Here is an 18,240-nt window from a genome sequence, read left to right as displayed (position 1 = left end):
GAATAGATATACAATATCTGAAAAATACTAAATTTAAGGCACAATTGTGATATGAATGAAAAAATTATGGAACAACTATATTTTTTAAAATAAAATAAAAATCAAAAGACGCTTTAGTTGCAACAATCAAGTTAATTTTGATTTAAATCTCATTAGTCATCATGTGTAAATTTTATTAATTTATAAAATATAAAAATAAAAACACCCTTATAATAATAAAATTGGTATGTTACAATAATTCTTTATATACATATTTATAATTTCTCTTTATTTTTAATAAAATATATATTGCATTTTAAATCATTAATTAAGTTAAATAACTTACTTTAAAATTATATTTTATTTTTAATGCAAGTATAAAAATAAAAATGATTTAAGCCAAGAAAACGTTTTAAAAAAGGTGTACCAACTAGACAAACTAATACACATCAACACAAGCCAATATTAATAGGAACTGGAGAAAAAAATCCATATTTTGATAGAAATAAAACTTAAGTTATTTGAAATGAATTTAAAATCAAAATTGTAAGTGCCGACGTGTACAACTGGTTCCAAAATGATACAGACCACCACCCTAGTTTACCTGCCTACATTATCTATGTCCTCTAATTGGGGATATTTTTTTTTAAACAATACTTTTAATGTTATAAAAATATGATGTACAACCCTTTTTAACAAAATTTGAAACGAATATGACTGATTTAATAACATCCAATCAGAGTCTGTTTTTTAATCCATTCCCAATATCTATATTTCTTTCTTAATAACTTTTGCTAATTAATGACTGAAGGACTTATGTTCAATAAAAATGTCCTAAACTCGATTTTGAACCATACGTAACCCGAGACCCTTAAAAAGAAAAACAATTGCATGACTGAGGGAAATTGAATCCATTATAGACAAGACGCATTCTTTACAAACAAATATTGAATCTCTTATTCTCACCTTAGCGTCCTCATTTTCCTTTTTTGATTTACTTTTCTCACAACAACTCCCAATTTTTTTAGCAATCCAATGATTAACAAATATTTCCAAAAGCAGAACCACCAGATATTCAAGCAAAGGATATACGATATCGGACTACATACCGGAAAAAACAATCATCTCAGCGACTTCTCAAAAACGGCAGGATCTAAACTATCGTTTTGGTTCATTTATATTCTTGCCTTCAAAGAATTCTCCCAACATTCGTTCAAGGTCCTCCGCTGTATACTTGACATACTTCTGAGGGTTCTTCCCATTCTCAACTAGAGGTCTGCAGTAAAACAAGGAGAAATAAGAACAAAAGTTCAAATAGATGACCCTACAGATTTCGAGAAACCAAAGTAAAAACATCGTGTTACTTTCAATTGATTTTAGTATCAAGTATAAAACTTATGCAAGCATGGGAAAATTACCTTCACTTCAATGCAATTTGAAATGCGAGGAAATCCATTACCAACACGTATGGAAACAGAAATATAAAAAATTGACACAATTCTACAGCTACTGGAACATGACTCCATTTGCAAGAACAAGACTCCCAATATTATGCTAAAATGCTATAAAAGCCTTCAACACTTTCCAATTGCCCTCAATTTCCTTTGATTTTTACCAAAATAAGCTTTATTGCAACCGGAAAGTTAAAACTTTTGTTACAGTCAATCCCTGCAGGATTTTTCTGTCTTTGATGATATGTTGGATGATGTGGAAAAACTGGCATTTACAAACAAAAAATATTTTATTTTTGACATGGCCTAATGACATGAACCAAAAATTGAAAATTAAATAATTTATTTGCTGGAAAAGGACAAAAAATATCTCTTTTTCTTTTTTCTTTTTTTTCCCTCCTTTTTCTTTCTTCCTTTCTCTCTTTCCTCCTGATTCTCACTCTTAATCCTCAACCCAGATTCGTCCAACCAGTATTTGACTGGAGCAAACAGCGAATGCAATACCCTAAATCCGAGATTGTACGGACAAAATGGCCCTGAGTTGCTCGGAATGACCTAAAAGAAACTGGATTTCCAGCTAGATCCAGCCTATTTCAGTTCGTTTTGACCTGTTTTGAGGCTGTTTTCAGCCTTACTGACATTAAATCTGGGGTGAGCAGCTTATCTGACCAGACAATGGTCAGAAGAAATGAGGGTTGAGGCATGGGCAAACAGGGATCTGGAGACAATAAAAAATAAAGAGAGGAAATTTGCAAATCTAGGCCACGTCATCATGTAAGGTCAAACTTCTATGTGAGCAAAAAAAATCTATTCGGCAGATGGTAACAAAAGCCAGCTTCTTATTTTGGTGAAAATCAAAGAATTAAAGCTGATTTGGGACAGGAAAAACAAAGGAACCTAAAATAAGAAAGTTCAGAGGTTTTTTAATATTTTAGTCTTACTTAAAATAATAGGTTTATGAATAAGTAAAATGTACCCAAAGCGTTTTAGGAATGATCTATAGGCTGGCAACAAAACTTCAGCAACTGCAAGCCTCAGGGACTCCCTCAATTCTGTGTCAGGCACTGTCCATTGAGATTGTCTTTGATGAAGCTCCTCAAATTGCATATTGAATATCTTGAACCTGATCCACAAATAACTTCACATCAAGGTCAGAGGTATAGGACAAATAAAGAAGATGGATTCAGATACAAAATTTTTGAGGAATTAAATGAAAAACCAAACAGGGTCAACAAGCCAGTCAAAATTGACCTGTCTTTAATCAATGCTCTGGAAACTCCACTGCTATTGCCTCCATCACCTACTGAACTACCACCTCCAGATGAGGTTAATCCTTGTATAGATAGGCACTGCAGGATCTACAGTAGAAAAAAGCCATTTACAAAAAGTTGGTTAATGTGTTAAATATCAGGAAATTACTAATCTGAAAGTATAGTAAAACTGGCAAGCTATTTACAAATGTATACGAGGCAATAGGCATGTCACGAATGGAGAAAATCATCTCATTGGAGCTACTACCAAAAAAATTTTGTCAAAGACCCATGGTAATGAATGGAGTTGGCTAACTATTGACTACAAAGAAGCTTAATTCTTACAATTTGTACTTAATAATTAATATTCCATCTTTAAGCTTAAAAAATTTCCAGTGTTTTAGGCTTTTAGCATGGCACTAAATGGTTAGACATTACATGTTGCTGTATGCACTACGTTACCAGTGCTAGACATTTAATAGTTACACACACACAAAAAAAAAAAAAAAGACTAGTCACACTTGCACCAGCACAGGTTAAATATTTTACTAGCTTGAAGCCTATAAGAAGGTTGTAATAATCCCTTTGAGATAATGGCTGATTGTCAAGCCTATATTTACAACATGAATCTTGCTACAATTTTGTTGACACCACTTCAGATTTTGATTTTCTTGATTTTGGGCCTATATAGCTGGGCTTTTTCCAAGTTCCTACATGGAGAATTTATGGTCCTTACTTTCTAATTTAGTTATAACTTATAATATATGGTTTAATTTAGTCTCTATTCAAAGGTTGATTTCATTATTTGAGCATTAAGATACTAAAAAAGTCCTCATAAGTATTCCTTGTGCTAAAGGACTACTATGAAATATGTGCAGATATTTTAGCTAGGAGTTCTGAAAATTATGATAGTCACCAGACAGGTCAAGAACTATCAGATATTTTAAAATAAAAGATGCACCTTCACTTGTGCCGAATACCTATTGCCTTTTAGAGATGGATGAAACATACATTAAAACTCAATATAACCTTTTAAATATAGACTAGAACTATGAAAAGGAAAAAAAACTACTTTAAACGATTAGATGCATGACAAGTAATAAGAACCCATGTTTCCCACAAGGACATCATGAGCAGAAGGCAACAAGATGACAGCAGAAGATGTATCAAACGATGGCAATATAGGTGGTACTTTCACTGCTGTAGAAGGATGCAGAATGCAGACGTTTGTTCCATAAGAACCAGTTCAGAGACAAGCCAAAGCAGTTAAAATGATGAAATTGTAAATATCTTTCACGCGCAACAGTACAAAACTAGTAGCTTATCATAAATCTATTAGATAAATGAGTGATTTCTTTTTTTGAATGACTTGGTAAGAAACATCAATGAGAAGAACAATGCCAAATTTGTCCTGTTTTGCATTATGTCAATTAGATCATCAGAAAACTACCTTTTGCCAAGCATTCCTTTTATATTGATTTGCATGCTGTTGCACAATCCTCCTGTGTCTTTGGACCCAATCATCCCCTAACAGGTCTTTGGCTTCAGACCTAAACAAGAAATCAGAAACTATCAATAAATCCATGTAAGACGAACAAGCAACTTATAAAGTACAGAATTCAGATTTATGACAGACCTGCGCACAGATCTCACCATATAGTGAATGTTATTCATCAGAAATAAGTGAGTCAAAGCAGGATCTCTATACTGTTTGGATTTTCCATCCAAATTTGTTTGAAGAGCCTGCATAATTCTCATTGTTACAGAAGCCAACTGAGATACTGTACCATCACCAGTTTCAAATTCCTGGAAAAGTTGTGTCAGTGTTGATTGGTAGCTGCAAGAATTTAACATGTACTTGTCAATTCAATGGCTTGAATATATAAGTTGGCAGTGGAATCATTCAGAAAATATAAATACATAAATAAATATCCCGCAATAAGAGCTTCTTCAAATTGGACAGCTAAATTTGCTTCAAGACCAAGACAATGCAAAATATCATATAATCATATCATGATTTGATTATGAAAACTGTAGGATGGTTAATCCTACTGACATATGCCCAGTCTTCCACTTGCTAAAACAAAAACCAAGTATAAATTAGTCTTAAAAACCATAGATCATGCACCATTTCAATGTAAAGAAACACGCAGTTAGTATCACATGAATGAGAGCAAGCAAGTAATAACCACAAAGATAGACGAAGATTTCGATGAAGAATGATCAAATTAAGCTATTTTTTCCATATATCAGATGGAATATGGCTGATTATCTCCAGCAGTCTGGAATTTCTTTGATTGTATATTTGTTAAGCACTAGCTAAATTGGTGCGAGATCCTTGAGATAGAGCAATAATGTAGATGGGAAGCATGCATTACCATGACCCAAAGAGATAGAGCAATAAACTATTAACTACAGAAGGCAGAACTTACTCAAATAAAAACTTTACATAATTGATCACATAGCTGGTTAAAGGATGGACAGTTCCATCCAGGACAGCAGTTTTTGTCGCATCTTTTTCAACTGCTTCTTCAAAATCACCAAAGGTCTCCTGAGCTGTCTGGGCAAGACGCTTTGTTAAGCCCAATGCAGATTCTCTAATCTCATTGCATGCTTTACCTTTGAAAATTGTTTCGATCTGCAAAAGGAACCATCTCTTAAGTTAATGAAAAGTACCTAGCACGGTTTGAGTATGCCCCCACCTTTACAGCAGGGAAATGATGGCTACACGTTAAACCTGATTATCATTTGGCCGCTAGATTATCAACCAAACTGGAAGACCAGATGAAATCTGATAGAATATGTCATAGATTTTGAAGAGATTAACTAATATTGTTATAAACCTTAAATGTCCAACCCATGAGATCTATGAAATTATGAAGATATCATAACATAGTTATGAAACAAAATACTTTAAAACCTTAATACCTAATTTCAAAAGAATAAAATACAAAAGTACAACTTTAAAGGTATGCGCTTGGTACATGATGTTGACAAATTTTAACATCAGTAAAGATGCAAAATTAAGTAGGTTCACATGAATCTGGACATCAGTTTCACTTTATTAATTTTATTTGGAAGTAATGGTCTTCATAGACTGCAATAATTGGTAAATACAAGTAATTTGATAAGTTGATCAAAGTATAGGAGATCTAGTAGAAAGTCATAGTCTTATAGTGTAAGCCATTTGTTGTCATAATTTTTACCAAGAAAAATATGTATTAACAGAGATAAATGAGAAATAAAGAACAAAAATGAAACATTTGTCCTTTTTATTTTAGAACTATTCTATTCAATGGAATATTATAGGATGCATGTTTGGCCAAGATGATATAAAAGATCATAAGTTGTTGCATTTGACCTATGTAATAATAATCTAGCCAAATTGGAAATCCTAAAAATTGAAAATTCCAGATCAGCCTAATTAAATGGAACTAAACAAAATGGACACCTCTATTTTATCCATTCCCTCTCAATGACCTCATGAGTTTAGTAATAGTAAGCATACCTCAGAGTGAAGCTCTCTCATTATCTCGTACATGTCTAAAAGTACAAATAACTTTTCTGGTGATCTCTTGCTTCTTGCAATCGCCTCACCGAAACTAAGTAGAACAGAAACACTACTTGCAGTAACTTCAGCAAAACATTGATCACTAAGAGAATCGAAGCCTTCAAACATTTCATCACAAACTTTTCGTTCTCCGGCAAATAGTAGTTTGACCTGTTCCAATATAATAAGTCATTTGGAAGAACATGTTGAGTGAAATTTCTCTATATTCCAAAATGTCACTATGTTACTTACAGCAATACGCATAAAGTGAATCCAATTTCCGATCTTTGCCTCCAAAACCTCCCATTGCATCTTCTGGACATCATCTTTGCCAAGTTTTTCAACTCCCAATTTGCGGAGACTTTCTTCCAGAACCAAAGAACGAGTTTCTCTGAGAAAAGAATAAAAATGTAAGATCAGTTCAAGCAAAACAATAATGACCTCATCAACTAGTGGTTATGTTGCCACTCGACTCTAGTGATAGTGCCTCAAATTGCAGCTGATGCCTTTGTCTTGTCGAAGGCTATTAAACTTCAAGAAGAATACTTTTCAAGAAGCAGCCAATGATTTTATCCTAATGCCACATGGAAGAACAAGATACACTTTAAGATGTTATTGATTCAAAGAAGACTAGGGAGTCATTTTTTAAAACTTTATCAATATTAGCTCTCTGATGTTGCCAACATGACTTCCACCACCACAACCACCCCACCCTCTAGCTTACCACTTTTATTTAATTAAAACTCCAAGCAAACAATTATCATTGAAATGACAGTAGCATCATACCAAACCATATAATAATTTAATTGTTCAAAAAATATTATAGGGCTTGAAGTCTAAACAATTAAACGAGTAATGAGAATATACGCATAAATAACTGAAAGAAAAAAAATGAAAATCTTACTTATAGATCTTGAGTAACTGCTGGTTGTGGCCAGCTCGGACCATTTGCTTGGCCAGATCATGCAGCAATGGCATAATTCGAGGAGGTATAAGAGTGGGAGGAGTATACACAGCAGTTTCCAAGTCAACATTTTGATGCTCAGAGTGGTTATGAGATGGACCCCTGCCACCAGGTTCTCCTTGATTTCCAGGTGATCCTGATGATGGACGTAATGAATTTGGAAGGCCATCAAACAGACGATCAGGCTCAATAGGTTTGCTGAAATTCAATTAAAATGCCAAAGAAATAAATGGATGGAATAAAACATAAAGAAAATTGCAAGATTATGTAAACTACATCCTTAAAAATTGAAATATCCCATCCTAAAGATAATAACAAAACACCCATAAAGTAAGTTATTGCTAAATTCCCTGAAAAACCTAAAACTAAATCAGAAAAGAGGGAATCTGGTATCTCCCAGTTAATCCTTGGATTTATTACTGGATTAAAGTATGGGGAGAATCAGACCAAAGTATGACATAGCTAGCAGTATTAACATTATCAATTTATGATTTAGCAATTAGTCCATTTGGATCTCAACCTCATAGCTGTTAGCCGTATTTTCAATCATATTAACAAATAAGACAATGGCATTTTTTTCTATGTATATTCTGAAAAATGAAAACATGACGGAAATGATGCTCCCAAGACACATACATGCTGACACTCACACAAAAAAAATGCAAGAAAATTTGAGAAAGCAAACCCTAGACATCCATGCAATTGCTTAATAAGTTCAAACCAAAAGCTATTGCCAGGAAGATATATACTAGTAGTAGGTAAAAGATCTGGCGACAGAAAATTCCAATACACCCCAAGAAGTCATTATCTCATCATGGAGCCTAGATCTTTACAAGGCAAGAATCTGAAAACATACAACTCAGAAGACAAAAACACGAGATCAGAAGCAGATAAGTTAGGAACACAAACCTATAAGAATTTAATCGCTGCTTAAACTCATCCTCTAGCTTTGAAATAGCTTTAGCAAGTAAAGTGTTAGAATGGTTAATCACCCCCTCGCTATTCTTAAAGTTCTTGTTGCTGCTAAAAAAGCGAATGTTGCTTCTTAGCTGATCAATTGCTCCCAGATAACCTTCTAGATCCTCATGGGGACCCTTAAGTATTTTAGCCTCCGCCTACCAAAATTTCAAACGATCAACAGTAAATCATTCAAACTTTCATAATTCATGGATTAGGTTTGAATATACAAAAACTAACATACAGCTAACAACAGATCTAGAACTACTTTTTGTTCTTTTCAGTGAAACAAAATGCAATGAAGCACCAACCTGACGAGATAGATCAAATTGTGCCAAAATAACTTCCGCAGACTTCAAAGACTTGTCTATATTCTCATGAGCTTTCCTTATAGCATGAGTTCTAATCTGCAAAACGCGAAAAAGAGAACAGAAAAGAAAGCATAAGGAAAAGGCAATTGAATCATCTGGTTTTGTTTGGAAGTGAGATCTTTAGAGGAAGCAGAAAGAGACCTGAGTAGGTCGCATGGCGGTTTCGAGGGCGGAGAGGCGGCTGTCGAAGGAGCCGAGGATGGAGACGACGTTGTCCGTAATGGTTTGGCTCTTCTGGAGAGCTTCCCTCATCATTGACGCTCTATCGCTTAGGGAATCCATCCCTGCAACTGCTATTCCCATCTTCGTTTCTTTATTCTTCTTTTCTTTTGCTTTCTCTTCTCTTTGTCTCTGTCAAATAATTACTGTTAAAGCAATGAGTTTATTTATTCTGAATTTGGTGTCGAAAATGGGTTGACAATTCTAATTTCCTATTTCTTTCTTTCCCTTTCTCTTTTGGCTTTGATTTCGGTCTGACCGGGTCGTTCAACCTGAACCGGAAACTTACCGGTCCAAAGATATTGGTCCAGTTAGTTATTGGCTAAAAAATTAATGAATAAATAAAATGAGTTAGTTTTAAGGTAATAAAAGGTTAAAATCTGTTGTTAGTCCCTGTACTTTGAAAATATGTAATTTTAGTCCCTGTATCAAGAAGGCTAAAAATTAAGTCCTCTTACTTTTCTGATTTAAAAATCTCAATCCAATTATTAACGTTGTTAGTAATTTTTATCGAAATACGCCAACTTGTTTGCATATGATTGACAAAAAAATACTAAGTTAACAATTTTTTATAGAAATTACAAACAATAATAATGATTGGACTAGCATTTTAATTGAAATGATTGGAAGACTTAATTTTAACTTTTAAGTACAAAAAATTCTCAATTTTAGATAAATACATGAGCTAAAACATATCTTAACTTAGATAAAACAAGTTCAAGTGTGTTTGATAAAATATAGTAAATAATTTTTTTAGCTTTTTATGATTATACTAAATTTTTATGTAATATCAAAATTCTTTTGTTTTTTTGGTGAAAATAACAAAAATATTAAATGAGATAATTAGGAAGATAGTTACTTCTCTCTTAATAGAGAGTCGAGAGTATATTAATTTAAAATGATACATTTTTAAATGTTTTATTTTCTTCCAATTAATTTTTCAATTAAATCAAATAATAGACAGAAAAAATATTTTTAACAAGTTGATTTTTTAATATATATTAAAATAAATTATATTTTATTAAAATAAAATATTCAAATTATATTTATTTTTTATCTCAATGTATTCAAAATAATATAAAATATTACATTAATAGAATTCAATTTATAAAATAATCAATATTTATTATTAATAATATACAAATATTACAACATAAATATAGTCAATAGTTGAATTTTAATAATATACAAAAATAAATATAAATTCTATAATTCTAAATTTTATTGTTAAATATTCTTGCACAGTAATTATTCTTGATAGAAGTATAGAACTTCAGTAATTGAAATTGAGGGACAGGGATTGAGGCACGGACTAGGTTGCACTCTTGACATGACATGTGCCCTCTTGGTGGTGATAATCAATGGAAATAGGTGTTGGAAAAATTATAATTTATGAGAACTTTGAGACATATTTTTAATAGGTAAAGTTAGAAAGTTGAATCATAAAATTATGGTTTTATATTCTACTGAATAAGACCTTTACAACTATATATCAAATGCTCAAAATAGTTGAGTGATGAATGAGAAATTAATACTTAAAATAAGCTATTTGGAAATATTTGTTAAGGAAAAGTAAAAGCTTAGATTCTTCATTGATTAAATACCAAGTGTGAAATGTGTATATATATGAAAACTCTCTTAAAAGATAATTGAACAATTAAATTTGAAATCTTACCTCGTGTGTAGGGGTTAGGGTGGACTTATACGACGTGGGTAATGCAAAATGTTCCCGCTTGCAAATATTCTAGTCCAATACGAATTTATTTTTTCCTTAACAAACAGAATATGTTTTAAAATGACATTTATCTTATTTTATTTTATTTCAATCAATTTGATTTTATTTTAACCAAATTGATTTATTAGCTCCTTTAATGGCAAATTTTGCTGAAATTTTCAAAAATTTCACCATATTGAATGCCTATAAAAGGCTATGAATTCTGAAAAAAAATTTCACACTCATACTCTCTTACATCGAATTTATTTCGCTTTAAAAAATTCTTCTTTTTCTCTCCATATTTTCTAACGTTTTGGTGATAGAAAAAGGCAACGTTCGTTCGTTGATCATTGCAGAGGTGCTACTGCTTTGATCATTGTGTAGTTGTATCATGAGAAACATTCGACCAATATTTCTCCAAGTACCGTAGGAGCGGCCGAATCTATCTTAAGGAAACTGTGTTAAACAGAACTCAGCGTTTAGTAAAATTTTATATATAAATATTTATTTATTTATATTTATATATTTTGTTCGCTGACGTGTTTTATCCAATACTAGATTTTATTGCAAGCAGTCCCCAATGATACAATAAGTTCAATCATCTATTTTACACTTAACTAACACGTAGAAGGTAGAAGGTAGAAGCCCCAATAAAAAAATTCACTTTATTCACCCAATTAATTAGCACTTTTATAACTTACGAAAGCTTATTGTCTTTTTAAAAACATATAATGATAAATTTAACCCTTAACATTTATTTATTTTAATATTTTAATCTAATTCTTTTTTTCTCTAAATCACTTTACCACTCAGCCTTTAAAATTCAATCTCAAGTTACTTTTTTTATATGGACAAGTAACCAATCCATTAAAAAATTAATGGCACCAATGTGACTAACTCATATGACGATCCATGTATATTTCATAAAATTCAAAAAAAGAAAAACAAAGTTAACAAAATTGAAAATTGGTTCATAATTTTTTTGAAAATTTATCCATGGTTCAAAAATTTAATGGCACCAATTTGACAACTTATATGGTAAGTGCCAACGACTTCTAGTGCCAATAGTGAACTATGTCATAAACTGAAGTTATTTTAGGGAAATAAAGTATTACGTCACATGCATAGATTTCCAATGCATTGCAATGAGATTCATAAAGTCATCACATCATGGTCATGTATTTTTTCCCGATTATAACGAGTGTTCTAAAATATAAGCCCTAATTCTAATAGGAAGCAATCTTATTGCCACACTCATATAGATGATGATATCTGAGATGCTTTTCTAACTCTACACCCCTCTTGATCAAGCTATAGACATTGTTAAGAGTGTAGATATACTCAACCTCCATTATTGTTATAGGATACATACACCACATCATAAGGAGAGACTTTTTTTTTTTAATATTGTAATCAAACCACTTTATGATTCATTTTTTCTCTTGAATTTTCAGTTTATTTACAATTGTTGCACTCAAAAATAGTTTTTAATTGAATAAGTAAGTGCTCTCTCATTTGTGCATCTAACCTAAACAAGCCGTACATTATAATAAGTGATAAAAGGCTTGTTGAGATACAATCAAATACAATCACTAATTCATTTAAAATATCCATTTAAAAACAATTTCGTAAAATATTATGAGATTTTCTCAAAATCAAATTCTTTTAAAGATCAAACATTCAAATTAAGATAAGTTCAATAACATTGAAATTTTGAATCTAATCCTTGTTTGTCTTTATTCTTCCACTCAAATTCTTCACAAATATGTTGCTAACAATCTTTGAAAATTAAAAGAAAAAAATGTACAATCAAATTTGGTCAAAATATACTAATAAAATAAGGTAAGTTATAATGTCTTGCCTTCTTTTTCAAAACTTGAAACTAGCATTGTGGTTGACAGAGTTATAACCAACACTAACAAATTCTCAGTTGACATTTTTAAACAAAAGCTTAGCAACATATCAAGTACAGAAAATTAACTTAACACTCCCCCTTAATCTACACACTCAAGTTTGAATTTGAACTATGGAATCAACTATTAATGCAATAAAAGAAAGCATCAATAATTAAAACACAATGTATTAGAAATACCATTTAAAGTTTGGGAAATATTAAGTAACAAACGAAAAACAATTCACCGTCACATATATATTTAAAAAAAATCATCAATATGTCATAATAATAATAATAATAATAATAATAATAATAATAATAATAATAATAATAATAATAAAGAACAAACAATAAAAGCAACTTTTTTCAAGTTCAATAGCAAAAAAAAAAAAAACTTGTTTCCATCAACATTATTATCAACAAACAACGGTAGCCACAATCAACTAATCAAACTAGCAAGCAACTTTCCTTGAGGTCATTCTCTCATTTTTTTTAATTAAAAAATGCCAAAAACATTTACTATTGCTGATAAAAAAGATTCAGTTTATACCGATGAGATTTAATCTTCTGGCGTTGAAGTATTTTTAGTTGATTCTTATGGTACCAAATGCCTTTGTCAAGACAAAGCAATCCAACCATATGCACTTCACTCAATACCCGTCTAAATCCTTCATTGCTTTCTCATTCAACAACATAGCACCCAACGATCAGTCACACTTGTACTAGATCAATGCCACAAGGTATGATCATCGCCTCCCCATCAATTAGAAGGTTGATTTTTAAAGTGACATATTTGATCATAATGGTTGTTTCCCCACTTAGAGAATGAAAAGTAAATATTTTCGATTTTCATCTTTCCTGCAAGGCAACAACCAACTCTAAAATGATATTGAACTTCACCATTGTTGTTGGCACATGTAAATCGACATCCCTCAAGCGTTATCCTATCCAACCATCAAGCACTAAGAATTTAAATTATGTCAATTTTGAATAATTCGATCTTCTAGGTATTAAAAATCATAAAAAAATATTTTTAAAAATTCTTAACAATATTTCCACAAAAAATAAAAAAAATGAAAAGAATTGATTTGGAGAGTTTATCATATCGAAAACATAGTTGACAATATGTTTGACCATTTTACCCTATAAAATAAGTAAAGAAATTATAAATTTTTTGGAGTGTTTGAGATTTGAAAAGTTTGAGAGAATTTTGGAAGATGAGGAAAGATGAAACTGTGGATATTTATAGAAAGGAAGAGTCAACTTCCATTATATTTAATTGGATTGGTTGTGCAATGACCTAGTAAATTCCAAATTAAATTTTATATCTCTGAACTATTATTTAAACTTTTTTCTTTAATAAGATGAAAAAATTACATTTTATTAAATTTGATAATATTGATACAGGTGTAGCTGTGGGTGGCATGGCCCAACCCCCTAAAATGGAAAATTTCATTTTAAGTTCTTGAAATTTTTAAAATTTTAAATTAGTAAAGGTAAAATTACACTTTGGCCCCTTAAAATTATAAAAATTCAATTTAATCCTTTATAAATTATAAAAATATAAACTATAAAAATTAAAATTTCATCCGTCTCCTAAAAAATTTTTCGGCTTCCCCTTGTATTGATATTATGTAAGATTGAGTAGTTGAGGAGCTAACTCTTATTGATGAGAATGATTTTGATATATATTGAAAAGTTATATAAAACTTTCGATTATTTCTTCAACTTTAAGTGATGATGAAGACAATTTTATTAAGATGATGATATCATTTTATTAAAGGTAAATTATTAAAATAGTTACTTTTGTTTGTATTAAGCTTCATTTTAGTTACTTATATTTGAAATGTTATGTTTTAGTTATTTACGTTATTATTTTGTTACGAAATGGTCACTCTGCCGTTAAAATCTATTACCTCCCAAATGGCAGTCCGACGTAGCAGATAAAATGAGTTTTAAATACTAACGTGAATATCCAACCAAGTAACTTAATTAATTTTTAATTAAATAAATTTAATTAATTAAATTTTATAAATTAATTAAATGAACATATTGATTTAGTTTCTTGAAATAATAAAAAACAATGCATCAGATTAATTATTAAACTGAAAAGAAACCCTTGGTTTCTTTCTTCTTTTAGTTTTCGTTTTCATTTTGACTAAAAAAGTTTCCATTTCATGGTCATTTTTGTTGAATCAAAACAGTAGAAATCAAATTGAGTGCTCCATCAATTGATAGAATTTTTTATTCAAAATGGAAGAACAAATGATCGATCAAATAGAGGGTCCAAGCATGGATTACAATAAGTAATGAGTTTTTTTGTTCTTTACTTGAGTTTTGGGTTCAGATATTATGGTTTTTTTTTTGTAAAAATGTGGTCCATCTTTTCATATTTTTCTATATATGTGACAGAAAAAAAAAAAGACATGCTTTATCTTTATTTTTTTGTATATTGTGAGCAACCATAATAGCAAGCAAATATAGAGGTTGGTACGTCCATTTCTTCTTTTCAGTCGTTCTGCTCTTCACTTCTTTTCTCTGATGGTAATAAAAAAAAAACCCAATTGTTACTTCTTTTTAAACTGGATAAAATTTGGTTTTAAGGTAAAATTTTGTATTTTATTTTCATAAAAAATTTTAACTTTTCTCATCTCAGCTGGACATCCACATTGACATTCAAAATCCATTTTAACTGTCACTTTGGGTTGTTATTTAGGAGGTCACAAATTTTAACGACAAAGTGACCATTTTGTAACAAAATGACAATGTAAGTGACTAAAACATAATATTTCAAACATAAGTATCTAAAATGTAACATTTATGTATGCAATATATAAATATAAAATAATGTAATATCAATAATTGTGTTAATAATTTACAAGATTTGGATCAAATCAAAATTTCATATATACAATTCCATATTAAACTATAGTTCTTTATAAGAATTTGTTTAATATTGTTTAATTGATATTTGTAAGTAATTTTATAAATATTAAATTGTTTTTTTAAGAATATCTATAAATCCAAAACCGTATAAACAATATGTTGAGCAAAAAGATTCAACATTACAAAATATTGGGTGAGCTTTGTTTTAGGTTGTGTGTTTTTAAGGTGAATTTTGCTATTAGTTCTATACTTTGAAAAAGTTGTAGATTTAGTTCTTGTTATATTAGAAATTTAATATGACAAAAATATTATTATATGTATAATGTTATGTCAACTTGTTATTTTTATTTATTACTCTTTAAAAATTCAGTTAATAGATTAGCAGTTGTTATTTGTATCAATACTAAAAATTTAAAATTCGAAAACTATAGGAATCTAGAATAATCTAATAGGAGAATATGAATTAATCTATAACTGTATGCACAGTACAAGACTTAGAGGCAGACCATTATGGTTCCCCCCAAAAAAATTGGGAAATTTTGATTTCTCCATTGAAATTTTTAGAAAATTTTAATTAAGCCCGTCAAAATTTTCGAAAATTTTCATTTCTCTCTTGAAGTTTTTAGAAAAATTTAATTAGGCCCCCTCAAATTTTTGAAACTTTCTTCAAACTTTATTAAAATTTTTGGAAATTCTCATTAATCTCACAAAAAAATTAATTAGACCCCAAATTTTTTTAAAATAAACCTTATTAAACTTCTAAAATTTTAGAAAAATTTACTAGCCACCCAAACTTAGTCCCATGATATGCTAATAAAAAGATTAGTAATTGAATTTAACCAAATGAATTTAATTGATGTTGTTTGGGTCAAGACCAAAATTTTAGAATTGAAAAGTATAGGGACTAAAATTGACCAATTCAAAAGTACAATGACTAAAATTGATCAAATTAAAGTATATGGACTAAATCATAACTTTTGTAAAGTATAGGGACTAATATATGAATTTGACATTTTTAAAGTTTTAATGTTATTTTAGTTTTTTTTAATTTTACAAACCTTCTTTTTCAAGTTTTAATGTTATTATAATTATAATTATAATTTTTCTGTTTTTGTTTTTATTTTAGTTTTGAATAAATTTATTTAAGGATTGGTCTAACCTCTACATTTGAAGGTATGTCTAATATTTGAGAGAGTTTAGATAAAATATTAAATTTAAAATTTTGAGTTGAGTAAAAAAGAGATAACATAAGTTTAGGACTCTAATATTGAAAACCGAATAAAGTCAGACCATTCTCAAATTTATAATATATACTTTTATATATATATATATATCTCGTGTAACTTAATCAAATTGAAATTACATATACTATATTATAATATAAATAAAAAACTATTAAATTGTTTATATTTAAAAGCTTAATAAAAGAGGAAAATACATAAAACCATAATAAAAGACATATAATTATTATTTATTAAATAAAATAGTTATATTAAATAATAGGCGGACTCAAATGGATTTGGATAACATTTGAGGCCTATATTTTAAATTGAGTTAAGCTTTGACAAGTATGCATAGGTCTGTCTAATTTCAATTTGTCCATGAACATCTTAAATTAAGTTTGTAGTTAGCTTTTAATATATGTATTAATAATTTTATTTAGTCTGAAAATTCAATTCTTTTAACTATAGATCATAAACTATACATTTAAATGATATATCAAAATAATTTTGTTTAATTTCGAGTCAATTTCATTTTGATTTTATTCTTAAACATATTTGTTTTTAGTTTATTTATAAGATATGATGTTGTTTGAATTAGATCATCTAGTTAGATCAAGATAGTAGTTTAGACACGAATTAAAAATGATTTTGGAGCTAATTAATCGAAACTAAAGTTGAATCATAAATAGAGAATTTATTAAATAAGTACAAAATTTTTATTAAGGGTGAAAAGAAGAGTAAGAACTTAGATAAATTAAAAGCTTGTTAATTTAGTTTGTAGTTCTAATTGTATTTCTATGTTTATTTTTATTTTTAGAATTTTTCTCCTTAAAAGAATCTAACGTGGCAATTTTTTTTATAAATAATGATGTGGCATAGTAAATAATGTAAATATATTTTCATATACGATTTAATTAAAAAGAATAAGGTAAAAGTTGGGTGAAAACACCTAAATTTCAATTTTGAGAAAATTGATTTTTTAAAAAGGAATAACTGGATTTCTATACTTTTTAAAATGAACAAATAAAGACAATTGAAAAGGGTATTAACTATTCTAATTAATACATGCTATTTGTCCAACTATTTTCGGTTGAATACTAAAAATTTAAAAAAACAATACAAAAAGAAGAGAAGAAAATCTAAATAATCCAAAAAAAAGTTCAAAATTTTGGAAAAGAAACTTCCCGACTATAATTTTTAAAAACTAATAAAATCACAAAATGTTTAAAAAAATTAAATATCATTAAAAATAATATAATTTTCCAAAGGGCAATTTACTAAAAAACCCTTTTATTTCGTTATTTACCGAAATGGTCCGACTTTTTCATTACTTACAGGAAATGATCATTTTCACCGAAAGCGCGAAGTCAAGGTATGTGTCAGCAAAACGCTACCCTAGGGAAGTGTTTTGTCCCTTTTTCTAGGGTTAGGATTTTTGATTATTTTACTATTAGGGTTAGGGTTTAGTGGTTTAGGATTTTTAAGATTTAGGATTTTAGTGTTTTTTTAAGGAAAAATTAATTTAATTAGAGTTGAGGGTTAATTAAGTAAATTAACTAAGAAATTAAAAAATCAATTAAATTAGGGTTTAAGGTTTTTAGGTTAGAGTTTTTAATTAAATTAAATTTTCCTTAAAAATACTAAAATCCTAAACTATTAAAACCCTAATCCCAAAATAATAAAAACCCTAACCTTAAAAACCCTAAACCCTAATCTAATTGATTTTTAATTTCATAGTTAATTTAATTAATTAACTCTCAACTCTAATTAAATTAACTTTTC

At 29.3% G+C, this 18,240-nt stretch overlaps 1 protein-coding gene across 1 annotated transcript; it reads right to left on the bottom strand.

The window, feature by feature from the left end:
• Positions 1–875: 875 nt before the first annotated feature.
• Positions 876–8,965, bottom strand: LOC108489438 (exocyst complex component EXO70A1-like). The gene is made up of 12 exons (XM_017793992.2): positions 8,664–8,965; positions 8,463–8,558; positions 8,104–8,309; positions 7,135–7,392; positions 6,483–6,621; positions 6,189–6,401; positions 5,113–5,318; positions 4,317–4,517; positions 4,131–4,230; positions 2,682–2,788; positions 2,407–2,553; positions 876–1,255 (listed from the first exon to the last, which is right to left on the bottom strand). Exons 1-12 carry the CDS (start codon positions 8,823–8,825, stop codon positions 1,138–1,140), a joined length of 1,953 nt encoding a protein of 650 aa, XP_017649481.1. The 5' UTR covers positions 8,826–8,965; the 3' UTR covers positions 876–1,137.
• Between the last annotated feature and the right edge of the window lie 9,275 nt (positions 8,966–18,240).

This window comes from Gossypium arboreum, chromosome 10, assembly GCF_025698485.1.
Source record: "Gossypium arboreum isolate Shixiya-1 chromosome 10, ASM2569848v2, whole genome shotgun sequence".
NCBI lineage: Eukaryota > Viridiplantae > Streptophyta > Magnoliopsida > Malvales > Malvaceae > Gossypium > Gossypium arboreum.
This window is presented reverse-complemented; position numbering and strand designations above follow the sequence as displayed.

What these genes read in the sequence shown, in the direction of transcription:
- LOC108489438 (XM_017793992.2), bottom strand. Translation starts at nt 8,825, where the DNA reads ATGGGAATAGCAGTTGCAGGGATGGATTCCCTAAGCGATAGAGCGTCA. An exon ending in TGAGAGAGCTTCACTCTGAG is followed by an intron (nt 5,319 to 6,188) that starts GTATGCTTACTA and finishes TTCCTTTTGCAG; the next exon opens with ATCGAAACAATTTTCAAAGG. An exon ending in TATGTAAAGTTTTTATTTGA is followed by an intron (nt 4,518 to 5,112) that starts GTAAGTTCTGCC and finishes AAATTCTTGCAG; the next exon opens with CTACCAATCAACACTGACAC.